We start from the raw sequence: 15958 nt of genomic DNA on the forward strand, positions 1-15958 counted from the left end.
GGCACTGGCAGCGGCCGCGCGAGCGGCTGAGGAGTCGAGGCCGGTGTCACCGCCGTCCCCTCCCCCGCCCGGTCCGGCCGTTGCTGCCGCCTGTATGAAGCCCCCGCCGGCCACCGAACCACGTCCTTACCACGGTGTTTGTGTTTGCCGAGTTCGCCATTTCCACACACAACACAAACAAGAGGGGGGAACCCCAAGAAAACAAGATAAAAACAAAACCAAAAAAGAAAAAACAAAACCAAAACACCCGGAGGGTGACCCAAGCCACCACACGATTGGGGAAAAATTTAAAATCGGATCCTTAAGGAGTAGAGAGGGGAGCGGTGAAGAGGAGGAGGGGGCACTCTTCCCGGAGCTAAAAACCTCAAGAATCGCCTTTCAAAAAAAAAGCCACGACCCTTCGGGGGTCCGGGGGCGTTGCCCGCTCCCCACCCCGCGCGAAGGAGGGGAACCACCACCGGTCGCCGCTCCCCGCGCCGCCGCTGCCGCCACCGGCTGCAGCTCCAGCCGTCCGGTCCGCCCGCTTCTCCCCTTTATATAGCGAGTCAAGAAGCTGCGCGAGCCGCCGCCGCCGCTCCGCCGAGAGACAGGGCGGAGGAAGAGGGAGGGGCGGAAAAGGCGGGGGCAGAGGTGGGCGGGGTTGAGGGCTAGAGCCGCGTGCGCAGGCGCGCCGGGGCGGAGGCAGCCGCGGGCCGCGTCGTCACGCGCCGTGGAGGGTGCTGGGCGGGCGGAGCCCGGGGACTGGAGAAGTCGACCCGCCGCTTTCCCAAGTATCGCGTGATCACGTGGTTGGCACTCAGACGGAAGTCCTGGCAGCCCGTTTGGGATGACGAGCCTCTAGAGCAATACTGGCAAAGGCGCGGGTTCTAGTAACACTAGTGTCTAAAGCTGACTGTCTCTGCCGCATGTCAGACATTTCTGCGCCATCTCTCGCTGGAAGAGCTACAGAATGTGAAAGGGTGGTGGCAGCAGTCTCGATAGGTATGGCCGCGGAGGAGGACCGGTCACGTGGTCCGGCCCTGCCCGGCCCTTGGCGCCCCCGACTCCGGGAGCAGTTTTAAATGCGGAGTCATCTCTTCAAGCGTGAGCGGATGTCAGACTTCACGCTCCGCGGCGTTAGCGTTTCTCACCGAGGGTAGATAGACCTTATCTCTGTTGTTTTTGAAGGGGGTAAAAACATTTGGACCTAAGTGTCCAAGTTACCAAACCAGTAACTTGAAACTGGCTGAGCAATTTGTCACCGAGTCCTGTTACAAAGTTCCCAAAACTTCAGACTCTGTTAGTTAACGTGACTTCTCACGCTGGTGGAAATGCCAAAAAATGAAGTATTACTACTGAATCATGAAAGCATATTGAGTTTTCCTGATTTTTAAAAAAATAATGCTGAAAGGCTGTGACTGCACGTGGCCAACACGTAGTTCAGTTACATCTGACCTACAGGCCCTTGACCCACTAACTCATGGCTGTGCGCTGTGAGGGAGCGGGCAGAAAGTGCTTCTACCTTGGAGTGGCAGTTAACAGGCTTTTGACCTCTGCCCAAGCAAATTGTTTTTATATCAACATTCCACGCGGAACAGAGAATGCTTTGTTTATAGAGAGAAACCTCACGGTGCCTAATTTTCTTTTCTCTAGAAATTTTGAGAAACATGGAATGTAGCCTGAAGGAATGATGAGTTTATCCTCCAAAGGCAAATCAAATTAAAATGCCAAAGTTTCATGCTGACCAGATTTAAAGGCATCCTCCCAGAGGGAGGAAAAGAAGCAGCCTCCAGGACCTAAAGGAAGCCATTTGTTGTTATTGTTGTTGTGTGCTGTGGAGTTAGACCCAACTCATAGCTACCCCTCCTTGGGTTTCCGAGGTGGTATCTCTACAGAAGTAGATTGCCCAGGCTTCCTTCAGAGGAATGGCTGGTGGGTTTGAACTGCCAGTCTTCTGGTTAGCAGTCAGATGCCTTAGGCACTACACCACCAGAGCTCCCCATTAGTTACCTAGTGCTGCCATAACACAAAAACCACAAATGGGTGGCTTTAAAGAACAGATTTTCATTTTCTCACAGTTCAGGTGGCTCACAGTCCAAATTCAGGGCATGGCTCTAAGGGCAGGTCCCTCTTTGTTTCAGCTTCTATAGCTGCCAGCGATCCTTGTAGATGCACTGACTCCATCATCTGTCTTCCTCTCACCTTTTATGTGTCTGTGTCCATTCTGCTTTTTTTAATAACTCAGAAGTGATTAGATTTAGACCCCAAACTACTCTGGTGTGGCCTAATTAACGACAAAGAACCTTATTTCAAGACCCTGGGTGGCACAAGAGGAGCTCTGGTGGCATAGTGGATAAGACATATGACTATTAATCACATGATTGGTGGTTCAAACACACCAGCTGCTCCATGGAAGGAAGATGGGGCAATCTACTTCTGTAATGATTTGCCACCCCAGAAACCCATTGGGGGTGGCTATGAGTCAGAATTGACTCTGTGGAGGTGTTTGATTTGTTGTTGTTTTTAGGTGGCAAAAAAGGAGCTCTGGTGGTACAGTGGTTAAGGCATCTGGCAACTAATCCAAAAGATTGGGGATTTAACCCCAGCTGCTCTGCAAGGGAAAGATGAGGCAGTCTGCTTTTGTAAAGATGTACAGGCTTGGAAACCCTATGGGGCTATTCTACTCTGTCCTATAAGGTCACTATGAGTCAGAATTGTCTCGAGGACAGTGGATTGTTTTTGGGTTTTGGGTGGCACTGGAAAGTTGGTGGTTTGAACCCACTAGCCACTGTGCAGGAGAAAGATGTGGCAAATTGCTTCCGTAAAGATTATAGCTTTGGAAACCCTGTGGGGTAGTTCTATTCTGTCCTGTGGGGTCACTATGAACCAGAAGCCACAGCAACAGGTTTGGTACTTTGGATTGGGTGGCACAACAAACAATTTGCTCTTGTCTGCTAACCTAAAGGTTGGTGGTACAAACCCACTCAGCAGCACTGCAAAAGAAAGGCCTCATAATCATACATAAAGATAACAGTCAAAAAACCACTGTGGAGCTGTTGAACTCTGTAACGTGGGATTGCCATGAGTCAGAATCGATGGCAATGGGTGGTTTTTTTTTGTTTGTTTTTTTAAGTTTAGAGGCCAGGACTAATAAAATACATATTTTAGGGAGACTCAATTCAATCCAGTACAGGTACTCATAACCAAACCTGTTCCTTTGATTCCTACTCTAGGACAGAGTAGAAATGCCCCATAGAATTTCCAAGGCTGCAATCCTTATGACTGCTATATCGTTCTCCCTCAGAATGTCTGGTGGGTTCAAACTGCTGACCTTTCAGTTGACAGCCTAGTGCTTTGAGCACTGTGCCACCAGAGCTCCTACAACAGGTACGTTGGAGTTTATTAGGCAATTCTACCTGTTTTTACATTTTTAAATTCTCCATGTAAAAAAAAGTAAAAGCCCAATGAAACATTTTCTAATCAGTGATTGTTCTTTATGTACATGGCTTCTAGTCAAATGACTTCATCAGTATTCCCAAGAAAGTCTGGTGTTTTGTTATAAATGTAATTAATATTAAACACTGTGTTTAATTACATGGGTTTCATCTTTCTCTGATTCTTGGATCTCAGCCATGTATGCCTATTCTACAATCAACAAGTTAAGCAGCTGTGATCTGGGCCAGTTAAAAATGGTTAAATTTATAGGGTGCTTGATCAGATAGTTTATTATAAAGATTTTCTTCTAGTGCCCAAATGATCTTTGGTTTATTTGTCACCTTTATCCTCTTACTCGTAGGGCTTTAACTTGACAGAGACTTCTGATATGCCATAGAGTTCTACCTAGACAACTTTGTAATAAAATAAATCCTAGCAGATATATTAAGGAGCTCTGGTGGTGCAGTGCCTAAGGCATTTTTTGACTGCTAACCAGAAGGTTGGTGGTTCAAACTCACCAGCTACTCAGCAGAAGGAAAATGGGGCAATCTACTTCCATAAAGATTAACCACCTCGGAAAACCAATGGGGGTCGCCATGAGTTGGAAATGACTCGATAACAGTGAGGTGTTTTGTTTTGTTTTTTTTGAGCAGGGATACTAAATCTGTAGTTAGTCCACTAATGACATTTTAATAAAGAATTATTACTGAAAGTGGAACTAAATGGGCTGGTTTGAGTTCTTCTCCAGAACCTACCTTTTTCTGGTAACAGAGATTATAAGTAGCAGTAGCAAAGACTCTAAAACGAGAAGTGGTGGGAAGATTATTACAGATTTCAGACAAGAATGGAAGTAATACACCTGCTTAAATACTGAGATCTACTCTTTCCTTTCACAAAAGTAATTGTGAGAAAATCCAGGGGTGTAATCCAAATACCTTTTTGAGAACCAAGACTGGATTAATGTTTTTGATGTAATGATTATAATGATTAATGTTTTGAGCTCTAAAAAAACTCACTGCCATTGAGTTGATTCTGACTCATAGTGACCCCTGTTGGGTTTCCAAGGTGTTAAGTCTTTCAGAAGTAGATTGTCCCATCTTCCTTCGGTAGAGTGGTCGGTGGGTTTGAACCACCAACCTTCTGGTTAACAGGCAAATGTCTTAGGCACTGCACCACCAGAACTCCTTGATGTTTTTGTCTAGTTCTTTAAAAAAGAGAGAGAGAGAGATAGCCAGAAGCAAAAGGAATACGTTTAACCCCCCCTTTTTTTTTTTTTAAAAAAAAAAAAAAAAGGAGATTTCTTTTTGAAAAGTGAGAAATTTGCCATTTTGTGTTCCCTGCCTACTTGAGAAGTAATAATAATAATAATAATGGACTTACATGACAGTTCTTTGGTTTTTAAAAGGTTTTAATCACAAGTTACCTCCTTTAGAGCTTGTAACAGTCTTTTGAGATAAGTAATATTATTCCTTTTTTATGAATATGAAACTGAGATTCCAGTTAAGTAGTAACTTGATCCAAGGTCATTTTGAAATCTTACAGATAAAAGTTTAAGACTTAATATGACTATGAGACCAAAAGAACTGGAAGGTGGCTGGCTACCACTGTGAACCACCTGGAGGGGGATCGGTGCAGGATATCCTGGATAGAGTGGGAGAACAATGTGGAACAAAACTCAAAATCATAGAAAAAAGAAAGAAAGAAAGACTAGGTTTGCTGGTCTGATAGAGCCTGGTGAGACCCCTGAGCCATGGCCCTTAGTTACCCTTCAGGTCTGGAACTAAACTCACTCCTGTGCTTTCAACCAAACAACAGACAGGCACATGGGGTGAACATTTACAACAGGTAGATAAATTCCTTGGAGGGATCAATCTCTATCAAGGGAGAACAGAAGGGCTGTGTTTCCACAGGGAGATACCTCGGTGGGGGGTGAAGGGGGTAGTGCATGGGAGGGAAGGACACAGGAAAGAGGTAACTATGGAGAAGTGGAAAGAGAGCTGTCACATTGTGGAGAATTACAGTCTATGTCATGAAACAAAATGTGTATGAACTGCTATATGGAAAATGAATTTGCTTTGTAAACTTTCACCCATATCACATTAAAAATTAAAAAAAAAAAGTTTTAAGTATCAAGTTTCCACGTCTTAGAGAGAAAAAGCTGTTGGTCCAAGAGAATGTGAAGAGTTTGAATCAGATGACCTTGCCCTCTGAGTTTTTCAAGTACATGTTAATGATGTAATGTGTTCAACTTCATTTGGAAGATGAAGAGCAACCCTAGAGCATACAATACAAGACATGAAATATAGAGACTTTGCCTCAATTAAATGCCATTGCCCCCATAAAAGCATCGTCAAAAAGCATTTATTAAATCATTTAGAATAACTGATTTCTGTGGTGCTACATCAGTACAAAATTTTCATTTTCCTGTTCCAAATAGCACTTACTCAATTATTGAATTTGGCAAGACCAGTCATTTTCTAGCCATATTCTCTATAATCAAAATGTTTTGGTCTAGTTTTATAATTGCGTATTAAATATTTTCATAAAACCAAGAAAATGTCAGATGACCAATTTGAGTGGTAGAAAATTGGGAAGGGGAATTCTTTCTCTTTTACCTATTGGACTAGTGGTATAACTTCCATTTCATAAATAGAAAAATAAATTGTGCTTGTGGCAATGGCATTGCACAATAAATTGGAGCAAACAGCATCTATTGAAAGGGATAGTGGGATAGTAAGTACCCAAGAGTATGAACTTTGGAGTCTGACAGACCTAGGTGCTGGTCTTGGCTCTGACCTTGGCAAGTTACTTTACCTTATCTGTAAAATGATGTTTGTAATATTACTTACTATAGAGAGTTGTGTGAGAATTGAAAGATAATCTATGTAAAGCTCCTTAGGACAGCACTTAGCACAAAGTAGATAATCAGCAAATGTTAAATACAACAACAATAACAATATTGATCAATGGTATGGAAAATTAAAGGATCAGTCTATTGTGTTTTTGGATCATGTTGAACTATAGAAGAAAGATGAGGAATCAGAATACAATTCTGAACTGAGTCCACTAATTAAACAAATCCCTAACTATTTTTTGGGTGTTTTTTCCCATCTGTAAAATTTAGAATGAAAGAAGAAAGTAATTCCAAGTTTGAGATAAAACATATACCACACTAAATTAGTATATTATTTCTCACTAGTTCCTTTCTTTTCTTTCTTTCTTTTTTTTTTTTTTTTTGAGGCTAGTATAATGGAATGACTGAGATTGTTTAAAATGAAAGGCTTTATATAAAACTCTACTCAAGCTATACAATTGCTCATTTGTCAAGTCTAGAATGCATGACCACTTATCAATATATCTTAAATTGACATGCTAGATTTCAGCCTTTTGATATTGCAGTGTGAGCTGAAAGATAATCAATACTGTTATTTGGCCACAGGATGGCAAGATACACCTGCACTAGATGGAACACAGGCCTAGGAAACCACTGTCCCTGGAGTGATGTTTCATTTATTCTCTATGTATTTTGTAGCTTCTTTAGTGAAATTTATCACTAACAAGGGTTTTGTTTTCAAAGGATAATATTCATCACCTATTTGCTTCTTCATTCAAATGTGCAAACATTTCTCACTAATCTCAGCTGGCAGTAACAATCAAATCCCAATCCTGTCTTTCTAAATCTTGCCTCTACCTTTTTCCCTATTTTCCTTCCTCCCTCCCTCCCTTCTCCTTTTTCTTTCTTTCTTCCTGTATTTTTATTTTTCCTTTTTAATCCAATAGTTATTAAGGTTGGAAGAAGTTGAGAGAGAAAACTGTTTGGGTGAGAAAAGTTATGGTTGGTTAAATTTAGATATCTGTTGGACACTCAAGTGGAGATACCAAACAAATGGTTGAAAAGGAGTTTACAGCTAGCTAACCAACTGACTTTGAGATAAAGACTTGGGAATCATTGAGCATTGTGGCGCAGTGAGTTAACTTGGTATGGCTCTCCTAGCCATGGTCTTTGTGACTTGTACCAAATGACTGGAACTATATAAAATATAAGGTGCTTGTGGTGTCGCTATGAGTCAATTGAGTGGGTGGCAGTGAGTTTTTGTGGTCCACCAGGGGACTGGATGTTGTCGTTGTTGTTGTTAGGTGCCGTCGAGTTGTCTCCAACTCATAATGACCCTATGCATAGCAGAACGAAACACCGCCTGGTCCTGAGCCAGCTCCTTGATTCTTGCTATACTTGAGCCCATCACCACTGCCACAGTGTCAATCCATCTCATTGAGGGCCTTCCCTTCTTTCATCAAACCTCCACCTTACCAAGCATGACATCCTTCTCCAAGGAATGGTCCCTTCTGACAATATGACCAAAGTAGCTGAGACAAAGTCTGGCCATTCTCGCCTCCAAGGAGGATTCTGGCTGCACTTCCTCCAGGACAGACCTGTTAGTTCTTTTAGCAGTCCATGTCCTTTCAGCATTCTTCACCAACACCACAGCCAAAAGCATCAATTCTTCTTCAGTCTTCCTTATTTCTTGTCCAGCTGTCACATGCATATGAGGTGATTGAAAGTACCATGGCTTGTGTCAGGAGCACCTTAGTCCTCAAGGAGACATCTTTGCTCTTCAGCACTTGAAAGAGGTCTTTTGCAGCTGATTTGCCCAGCGCTATACGTCATCTGATGTCCTGACTGCTGCTTCCATTGGCGTCAGTTGTAGAACCAAGTAATGTGAAGTCTTTGACAAGTTCAATCTTTTCTCCATTTATCGTAATTTTGCTTATAGGACCAGTTGTGAGGATTTTTGTTTTCTTTATATTGAGATGTAATCCATACTGCAGACTGTATTCTTCAATCTTCATCAGTAAGTACTTCAAGTCATCCTCACTTTCAGCAAGCAAAGTTGTGTCATCAGCATATTGCAGGTTGTTAATGATTCTTCCTCCAATCCTGATGCCACATTCTTCTTCATATAGCCCAGCTTCTCAGATTATTTGCTCAGCACACAGATTGAATAAATATGGTGAAAGGATACAACCCTGATGCACTCCCTTCCTGATTTTAAACCATGTAGTGTTCTCTTATTCTGTTCGAATGACAACCTCCTGGTCTATGTACAGGTACCTCATGAGTACAATTAAGTGTTCTGGAATTCCCATTCTTCTCAATGTTATCCACAATTTGTTATGATCCACACAATCAAATGTTTTGCATAGTCAATAAAACACAAGTAAACATCTTTCTGGTATTCTTTGCCTTGAGCCAAGATCCATCTGACAGCAGCTATGATATCCCTTGTTCCATGTCCTCTTCTGAATCCAGCTTGCATTTCTGGAAGTTCTCTGTCAATATACTGCTGCAATAGTTTTTGAATTATCTTCAGTAAGATTTTACTTGCATGCGATATTAATAATACTGTTCGATGATTTCCACATTCTGTGGAATCACCTTTCTTTGGAATGGGTACAAATACGGATCTCTTCCAGTCAGTTGGCCAGGTAGCTGTCTTCCAAATCTGTTGGCATAATCGAGTGAGTGCCTCCAGTGGGGCATCCGTTTGTTGAAATATCTCAATGGGTATTCTGTCAGTTCCTGGAGCCTTGTTCTTTGGCAGTTCTTTCAGTGCAGCTTCGACTTCTTCCTTCAGTACCAATGGTTCTTGAACATATGCCACCTCCTGAAATAATGAAGATTGACCAGTTCTTTTTGGTACAGTGAATGTGTATGCTTTCCATCTTCTTTTGATGCTTCCTGCATCATTCAATATTTTGGCCATAGAATCTTTCAATATTGCAACTTGAGGCTTAAATTTTTTCCTCAGTTCTTTCAGCTTGAGAAATGCCAAGTGTGTTCTTCCCTTTTGGTTTTCTAATTCCAGGTCTTTGCACATTTCATTATAGGTAATTAGTTTTATCTGCTCAAGCTGCTCTTTGAAATCTTCTATTCAGCTCTTTTATCTTGTCATTTTTTTCCATTTGCTTTAGCTACCCTTCACTCAAGGGCAAGTTTTAGAGTCTCTTCTGACATCCATTTTGGTCTTTTCTTCCTTTCTTGTCTTTTTAATGACCTCTTGCTTTCTTCATGGATGATGCTCTTGATGTCATCCCACAATTCTTCTGGTTTTCGGTCATTGGTGTTCAATGCATCAAATCTATTCTTTAGATGGTCTCTAAATTCAAGAGGGATATATTCAAGGTCATATTTTGGCTCTTGTGGATTTGTTTTAATTGTCTTCAAGTTGAACTTGCATATGAGCAGTTGATGGTCTGTGCCACAATCAGCTCCTGGCCTGGTTTTGGCTGAACATATTGAGCTTTTCCATCACCTCTTGCCACAGATGTAGTCAATCTGATTCCTGTGTACTCCATCTGGCAAAGTCCACGTGTATAGCCACTGTTTGTGTTGTTGAAAAAAGGTGTTTGCAATGAATAAGTCGGTCTTGCAAAATTCTATCAATACGATCTCCAGCATTATTTCTGTCACCAAGGCCAAATTTTCCAACAACCAGTGATTCTTCGTTTCCAACTTTTGCATTCCAATCACCAGTGATAAGCAACACATCTTGATTGCATGTTCGGTCAATTTCAGACTGCAGAAGTTGATAAAACTCTTCAATTCCCTCATCTTTGGCTTTGGTGCTTGGTTGTAAATTGAATAATAGTATTATTAACTGGTCTTCCTTGTAGGTGTATGGATATTATCCTATAACTGATAATATTGTACTTTAGGACAGATCTTGAACATCCTTTTTGATAATGAATGCCACGCCATTCCTCTTCAATTTGTCATTCCTGGCATAGTAGATCATATGTGGTTGTCTGATTCAAAATGCCCAAAACCCATCCATTTCAGCTCACTAATGCCTAGGATATTGATCTTTATGCGTTTCATTTCATTTTTGACAACTTGTAATTTTCCTAGATTCATACTTCATACATTCCATGTTCCAATTATTAATGGATGTTTGCAGCTGTTATCCTCAATTTGAGTTGTGCCATGTCAGCACATTTAGGTCCTGAAAGACTTATTTTATCTGTACCATTAAGGTTGGTTCTACTCTGATGAGGCGGGTCTTTCCCAATCCTATTTTGAGTGCCTTCTGACCTAAGGGGCTTGTCTTCCTGCACTGTGTTGGACATTGTTTCCAAGCTATTCATAAAGTTGCCCAGTAACGTATCAGATAGTGTTTCTCTGCGATTCATAAGGTTTTCCCTGGATAATGTTTGAGAAGTGGATGGCCTCCTCCTTCTTCCTAGTATGTCTTAGTCTATAAGCTACGTTGAAACCTGTGCACCATGTACAACTCTGCTGGCATGTAAAATACCAGTGGCACAGCCTTAAGCCTCACAGCAATGTACAAGCCCCACAGGATGACAAACTGACAGACAAATTTGTCTTCCTTAGCTGTTGGAAACCTCTGCGCCCTCCCCTTACCTAATTCCTACCTGGAACCTGCTACTTTGTGGTCCCTGGCTGCTCCCTCCCTTTACTGCCTCTAGGGGACTTGGGCCTAGCCTTGTTTCCTGCCTCTTTTTACCTAGATATCCTGCCACTCCGCAGGTCCCCAACCTTTCCTGCTCCCTCCCCTTCCTTTCTTTGGAATGGATACAAATGGCAGTCTTGTTTGGGTGGGACCATGCAAATAAAGTGTATGGAACCCTAATGGGATTGGTTAGTTTTGATATTCTGCTGGGCTTAAAATGAGCCCTCCTAGAGGCAGAAGGGGGACTCTTGCTGTCATCAGGAGAGAAGAGCCAGAGGTGGACCGGAGTGTGACCTTGGACCCGAGATCCCTGAGCTGGCAGAGAAACCGGCAAAGGAACTGAGAGGCACCAGACAGAGCGGTGGGCTTGCGGGCCCACAGAGCAAGAAAGCTGCATGCCCTTGGGCAGGAGGCTTGCTTCGTAATGGGGTGGACCTACGTGCACCTATGGGCAGAGCTAAAAGAGCTTTATAACACTTGCCCGAGAACAGCAGAGGCCAGGCCAAGAGGCCAAGGGCCAGAGAGGCATTTATGAGGGCAGAGCAGTCTCTGTCCTGACCAGAGAAATGTATCCTGAGAGTGTTTGTGAACCTGAATGGTAACCTGTTATTTCCCTAATAAACTCCATAATTTTAAGTATTGTCTGTGAGTTCTGTGTGGCCATTGCAATGAATTATCGAACCCAGCAGAGAGGTAGTGAATGCCGTGAGAGAGATGGTTGGTAAACATTGGTAAAAAGGTTGGAGGGTGGTGGCATGTCTGACTTCTACCTAGTCATAATCAGCCTTGGGCTGCTGATGGTGATTCTGTCTCCCCATTGTGAAGTTAGAGGAGGTCAGAAAATGCTGCCCCCAGGTGCTTTTTGCAAGCATATACAGGTATTCACAACCACGAGAATGTATAAGAAACTAAGGAGAGTAGGTAAGGTAGAGGTATTCTGATAGAGAATGAAAATTGAGAAGGAGCCCCAGTGATGTAGCATGCCAACCAGGAGAATGAGGGGTGAACACATGGACACTAAGGAAAGAATGTTTTAAGAAAGAGACAGAGTGAAATGCTCCTGAGAAACACATGTGATAAGGATAGAACAGTGACTGGATTTGTCCACGTGGAGTACATCAACAAATGCCATTATAGTGTACCGATGGAGATGAAAGATCAATTGGGGTGAGTTGAGAAGAAGACAAGTGAGAAAATGGCGACATTAAATAGAGACGAACTTTCTGTGAAGCTTTGCTGTGAAAGAGAGCCCAGAAATAAGGTAATCTTTGATGAGGTTTATGGTGTCAAATGACTCTTTTTCTTTTTTTTTTAAGGTGGAATTTATTACAGATGATTCCAAGATGATGGGAATAATCCAACAGAAAAGGAAAATATCATTGTAGGCATCTGTCCTTGAAAAAAAACAAAGAGGATAGGTTTCAGGGTACAAGTAGAGGAGTTGGCCTTTGCTAGGGACAGGGAGTTTCATATACTGTAAAAGGAGAGGAAGTTGTGACTGGTACACCATGTGATCCTCAGCCTATACGACTTTGAGACCAGAAGAACTAGAGGGTGCCCAGCTACCATTGTCAACAACTCGGAGGGGGATTTATGTAGGAGATCCTGGATAGAGAGGAAGAACAATGTGGAACAAAAAAATCATTTGGAAAAAAAAAAGGGGGAGGGGACCAGCTTTGCTGTCTGATAGAGTCTGATGGAACCACTGAGACTATGGCCCCTAGCTGCCCTTCAGGTCTGGAACTGAAGCCACACTTGTGGCTTCCAGCCAAACAAAAGTTGAACATGTACCTGAGGTAGATACACTCCTTGGAGAGAATAAGCATGGGAGAAAGAAGGGCTGTTTATGCATAGGGAGATAGTTCAGGGGGCAGGAGTACATGGAGGGATGGACACAGGGAAGAGGTACCTATCAGGAGGAAGTGGGAGGGGAGCTGTTGCATTGGGGTAAATTGTAGTCAATGTCATGAAACAATGTGGGTGAACTGCTATATGGAAAGTGAACTTGTTCTGTAAACTTTCACCCAAATCACAATGAAAAAAAAAGGAGAGGAAGAGGAGAACAAAGAAAGTTAGAACTGGTGGTGGAAATATGTAATTAGATTGATAGATTTGATGGTGTGAAGAAAAGATGGTTAATTTCATTTTTTCAATAAAAAGCAAGGTGAGGTTATCACCTGACAGTGAGGGGCAATGGGTAGGAAGGGGTTGTTTGAGGTTTGATGAAAGAGAAGTTACAAAACAGTCTATTCTTTGAGGGAAGAAGATCAAAGAATTATATGTGAGTATTATGCAGAATTAAGTTCTCATTTGAGATGTAGAATAAGAATAATCATGGCTGTGTGTTTTTTTCTGGTTTCAGAGGCTTGGGTGCAGGCCTAGAATAGGTAGGTAGTTGGGCTTATCTAATATGGCAAATATCACCTACTGTTCCCAAATATCCATGTTTCCCTCTTCCTTTTGGTAAGGAATGCCCCAAATTTTAGCTGGTCTTACCCAGTAAGACCCTGTGCTTGTGAGCTTCACTTGCAGCTAGGTTGCCATGTGATGATGTTACACACTTAGGGGTCATGTACAACTCCTGGGTCATCTTCTTTAGAAGGAGATCATTTGCCCTGGATCTTAAATAACTATAATGATAGACCATGGATCCTAAAGGGATAAAATGAGAAATGTGTCTCTGCAGAAGTGATGGATAATGAAAAATGATAGACTGAGTGAATTGGAAATCTTAATGAAGTATAACAAAACTTTGGAGTGAGGTATTAAAGAGAACACTTGAAAGACAGGGATGGAAGTCAAAGATAGGAGTGTTTCTAATCAAAGACTATATTTACTTGGCAAACATATGACCACAGGAGACGGTAGCTGAAGTGAGATAAGGAATGAAACATCATCAGAGACGAGGAGGTCAAGGGACAAAGAGGCCTCAGCATTGATTTGCTTGGATTTCAAGAATGACGACAGGGATAAGGAAGGAGAGAAAGATAAGAGAGCCATTCACTAAAACTTCAATGAAGGAGGAGAAGCTTGGAGGTCAGTGGGATAGTAACATCTAGGACATAGCCTCTGACAGCAGGAACTTCAAAGGATCCATGTTTTTGAAGAGGAAAGGAAGAGAATGATTTACAAAGATGTAATAGGAAGCAAGGAGAACACTGACTTAATCTTCAAGCCCGGAAGTACACAGTGTAAGAAAAAAGGCACCATCACTTTGGGACTATATAGGAAGCAGTACCCTTAAAGTATAACTGGGTTTCAGACTTGGAAGTGAAGGCAATGTTCAAAGAAAATGTTACAAATAAAGACTATTGATAATAGACTATATGTCTCACAGGGCACCTGGAGGATTCAGGAAGGCAGACAGGAGGAGACAGTGGGTTACCTTCATGGACAAATTAGGATAATATGGTGAAAGGTGTATTTGGACTTGATTGCCTAAAATAAATGGAGATGTGGGCCATGTTAGTATACTGATTCTGAGTGCCAGTTAGTGGAAGGTCATATTCAAGAAGAAAAACTGCATGACCCAGCACATTTGTGATTGATTGTGATTTGGTAGCTAAAGAGATGAGCAAAAATATGTCTAAGAGTTTGGTCTCTTTGATAAGGTAGCAAAGGAAGCAGCCATTGCACCAGGAGCACCATATACTCTGTAAATTCACATTATTTAGTCTTAGAACCTCAGTTTACTTTTCAATTAAATGGAGTATAACAATGGCACTTCTTTAATAGTTATGAATATTAAATGCGTAATAAATTGCATTACTGGCTCCAATTCTTCATCCCTCCATTTGGCACATCCTTTGGTATGACTCTGCAGTGCACTAAATAGGTGGAGTCTACTTTTCTACCCTTTTAATCTGGGCTTGCCTGTGTGACTTGATTTGGCCAACAGAATGTGGCAGAAGTGATGGTAGATCATTCTACCCTATGCCTCAAGAAGCACGTTACACTTCGACTCTCGTTCTTGTGCTGCTGCCTCACCATGAGAATGACATGCCCCAGCAAGTCTGCTGTTCCAAGAGGAGGATGAGACACACATGGAGCAAAGCTTCCCTAGCTAAGTTGCCCCCAGAGAAACCCAGCATAGAGCAGAACTCCCAGGCAAGACTTCTGAAACATGAGCGAGGCTGGCCTAGGCTGGCCAACCCCTAACTGAGCCATGTTGTTGTTGTTGTTGTTATTTGCCGTCGAGTCGCCCCCGACTCATAACTGAGCCATAGATGTGTAAATTCTAAGAATAAATGACTGTTGTCTTAAGCCACTGAAGTTTTGGATGATTTGTTACACAAAAATAGTTAACTGACTTAAATTATAAAGCTTTGAACACACTACAAGGTGTATGGCAATCATTCGATTAATGTCAGTTAACATGGCTGCATAACAAAACTTATTGGCCTAAAACAACCATTTATTATGCTGTGTGGTCAGGAATATGTTATGTGAGTTGGGAATCTGAACAGGGCACAGGAGGTTGGCTTGTCTCTGCTTTGTGATGTCTGGAGCCCCGGTTGGAAGACTTGAATACTGAGGGCTGGAATCATCTGTAGGCTTTCTCACTCATATACCTGGTGGTTGATGTTGATAAATGCTGAGACCAATAGGAATACCACAACATGGTCAGTGGACTCCAAGGGCTCTTAGTGTACTAAGAGAGAGCCAGGAAGAAGCTGTATCTTTTATGACCCAGGTTTGGAAGTCACATGGCATTACTCCACTGTGCTCTCCTAGTCAGAGCCATCACAAGGCCATCCAGAATTGAGAGGGTGGGGAAAAGGCACTGAAGGAGAAAAATGACGGAATGAAAATATTACTGTGCCATTTTGGAACAAACACTATCTTCAATAGTAAGTAATAGTTATTATTTCTACTACCCACCAGCCACTCCTCAGAAGGAAGGTTGGGCAATCTACTTCTGTAGCGATACTGCCTCGGAAACCCAAGGAGGGGTCGCTATGAGTCAGGGTGATGGCACATGATGACGATGACGACTAGTCTCATCAAATATATGTATTGATTGCCTCTGAATCTACTGTTTATACTTAATGGGGTCTCCTTTACCTAAATATATA

General features: G+C 42.2%; 1 protein-coding gene across 1 annotated transcript in view; it reads right to left on the reverse strand.

Annotated features, from left to right (window-relative positions):
* Window positions 1-160, reverse strand: part of GTF2A1 (general transcription factor IIA subunit 1) — an 87208-nt gene extending 87048 nt beyond the window's left edge. The window contains exon 1 of the mRNA XM_007951967.2: window positions 131-160. Within this exon, the coding sequence (XP_007950158.1) occupies window positions 131-160 (30 nt within the window). The remainder of the gene's footprint in view (window positions 1-130) is intronic.
* Between the last annotated feature and the right edge of the window lie 15798 nt (window positions 161-15958).

Source organism: Orycteropus afer, unplaced genomic scaffold (assembly GCF_000298275.1).
Source record: "Orycteropus afer afer isolate SDZICR_OR568_19922 unplaced genomic scaffold, OryAfe1.0 scaffold00322, whole genome shotgun sequence".
NCBI lineage: Eukaryota > Metazoa > Chordata > Mammalia > Tubulidentata > Orycteropodidae > Orycteropus > Orycteropus afer.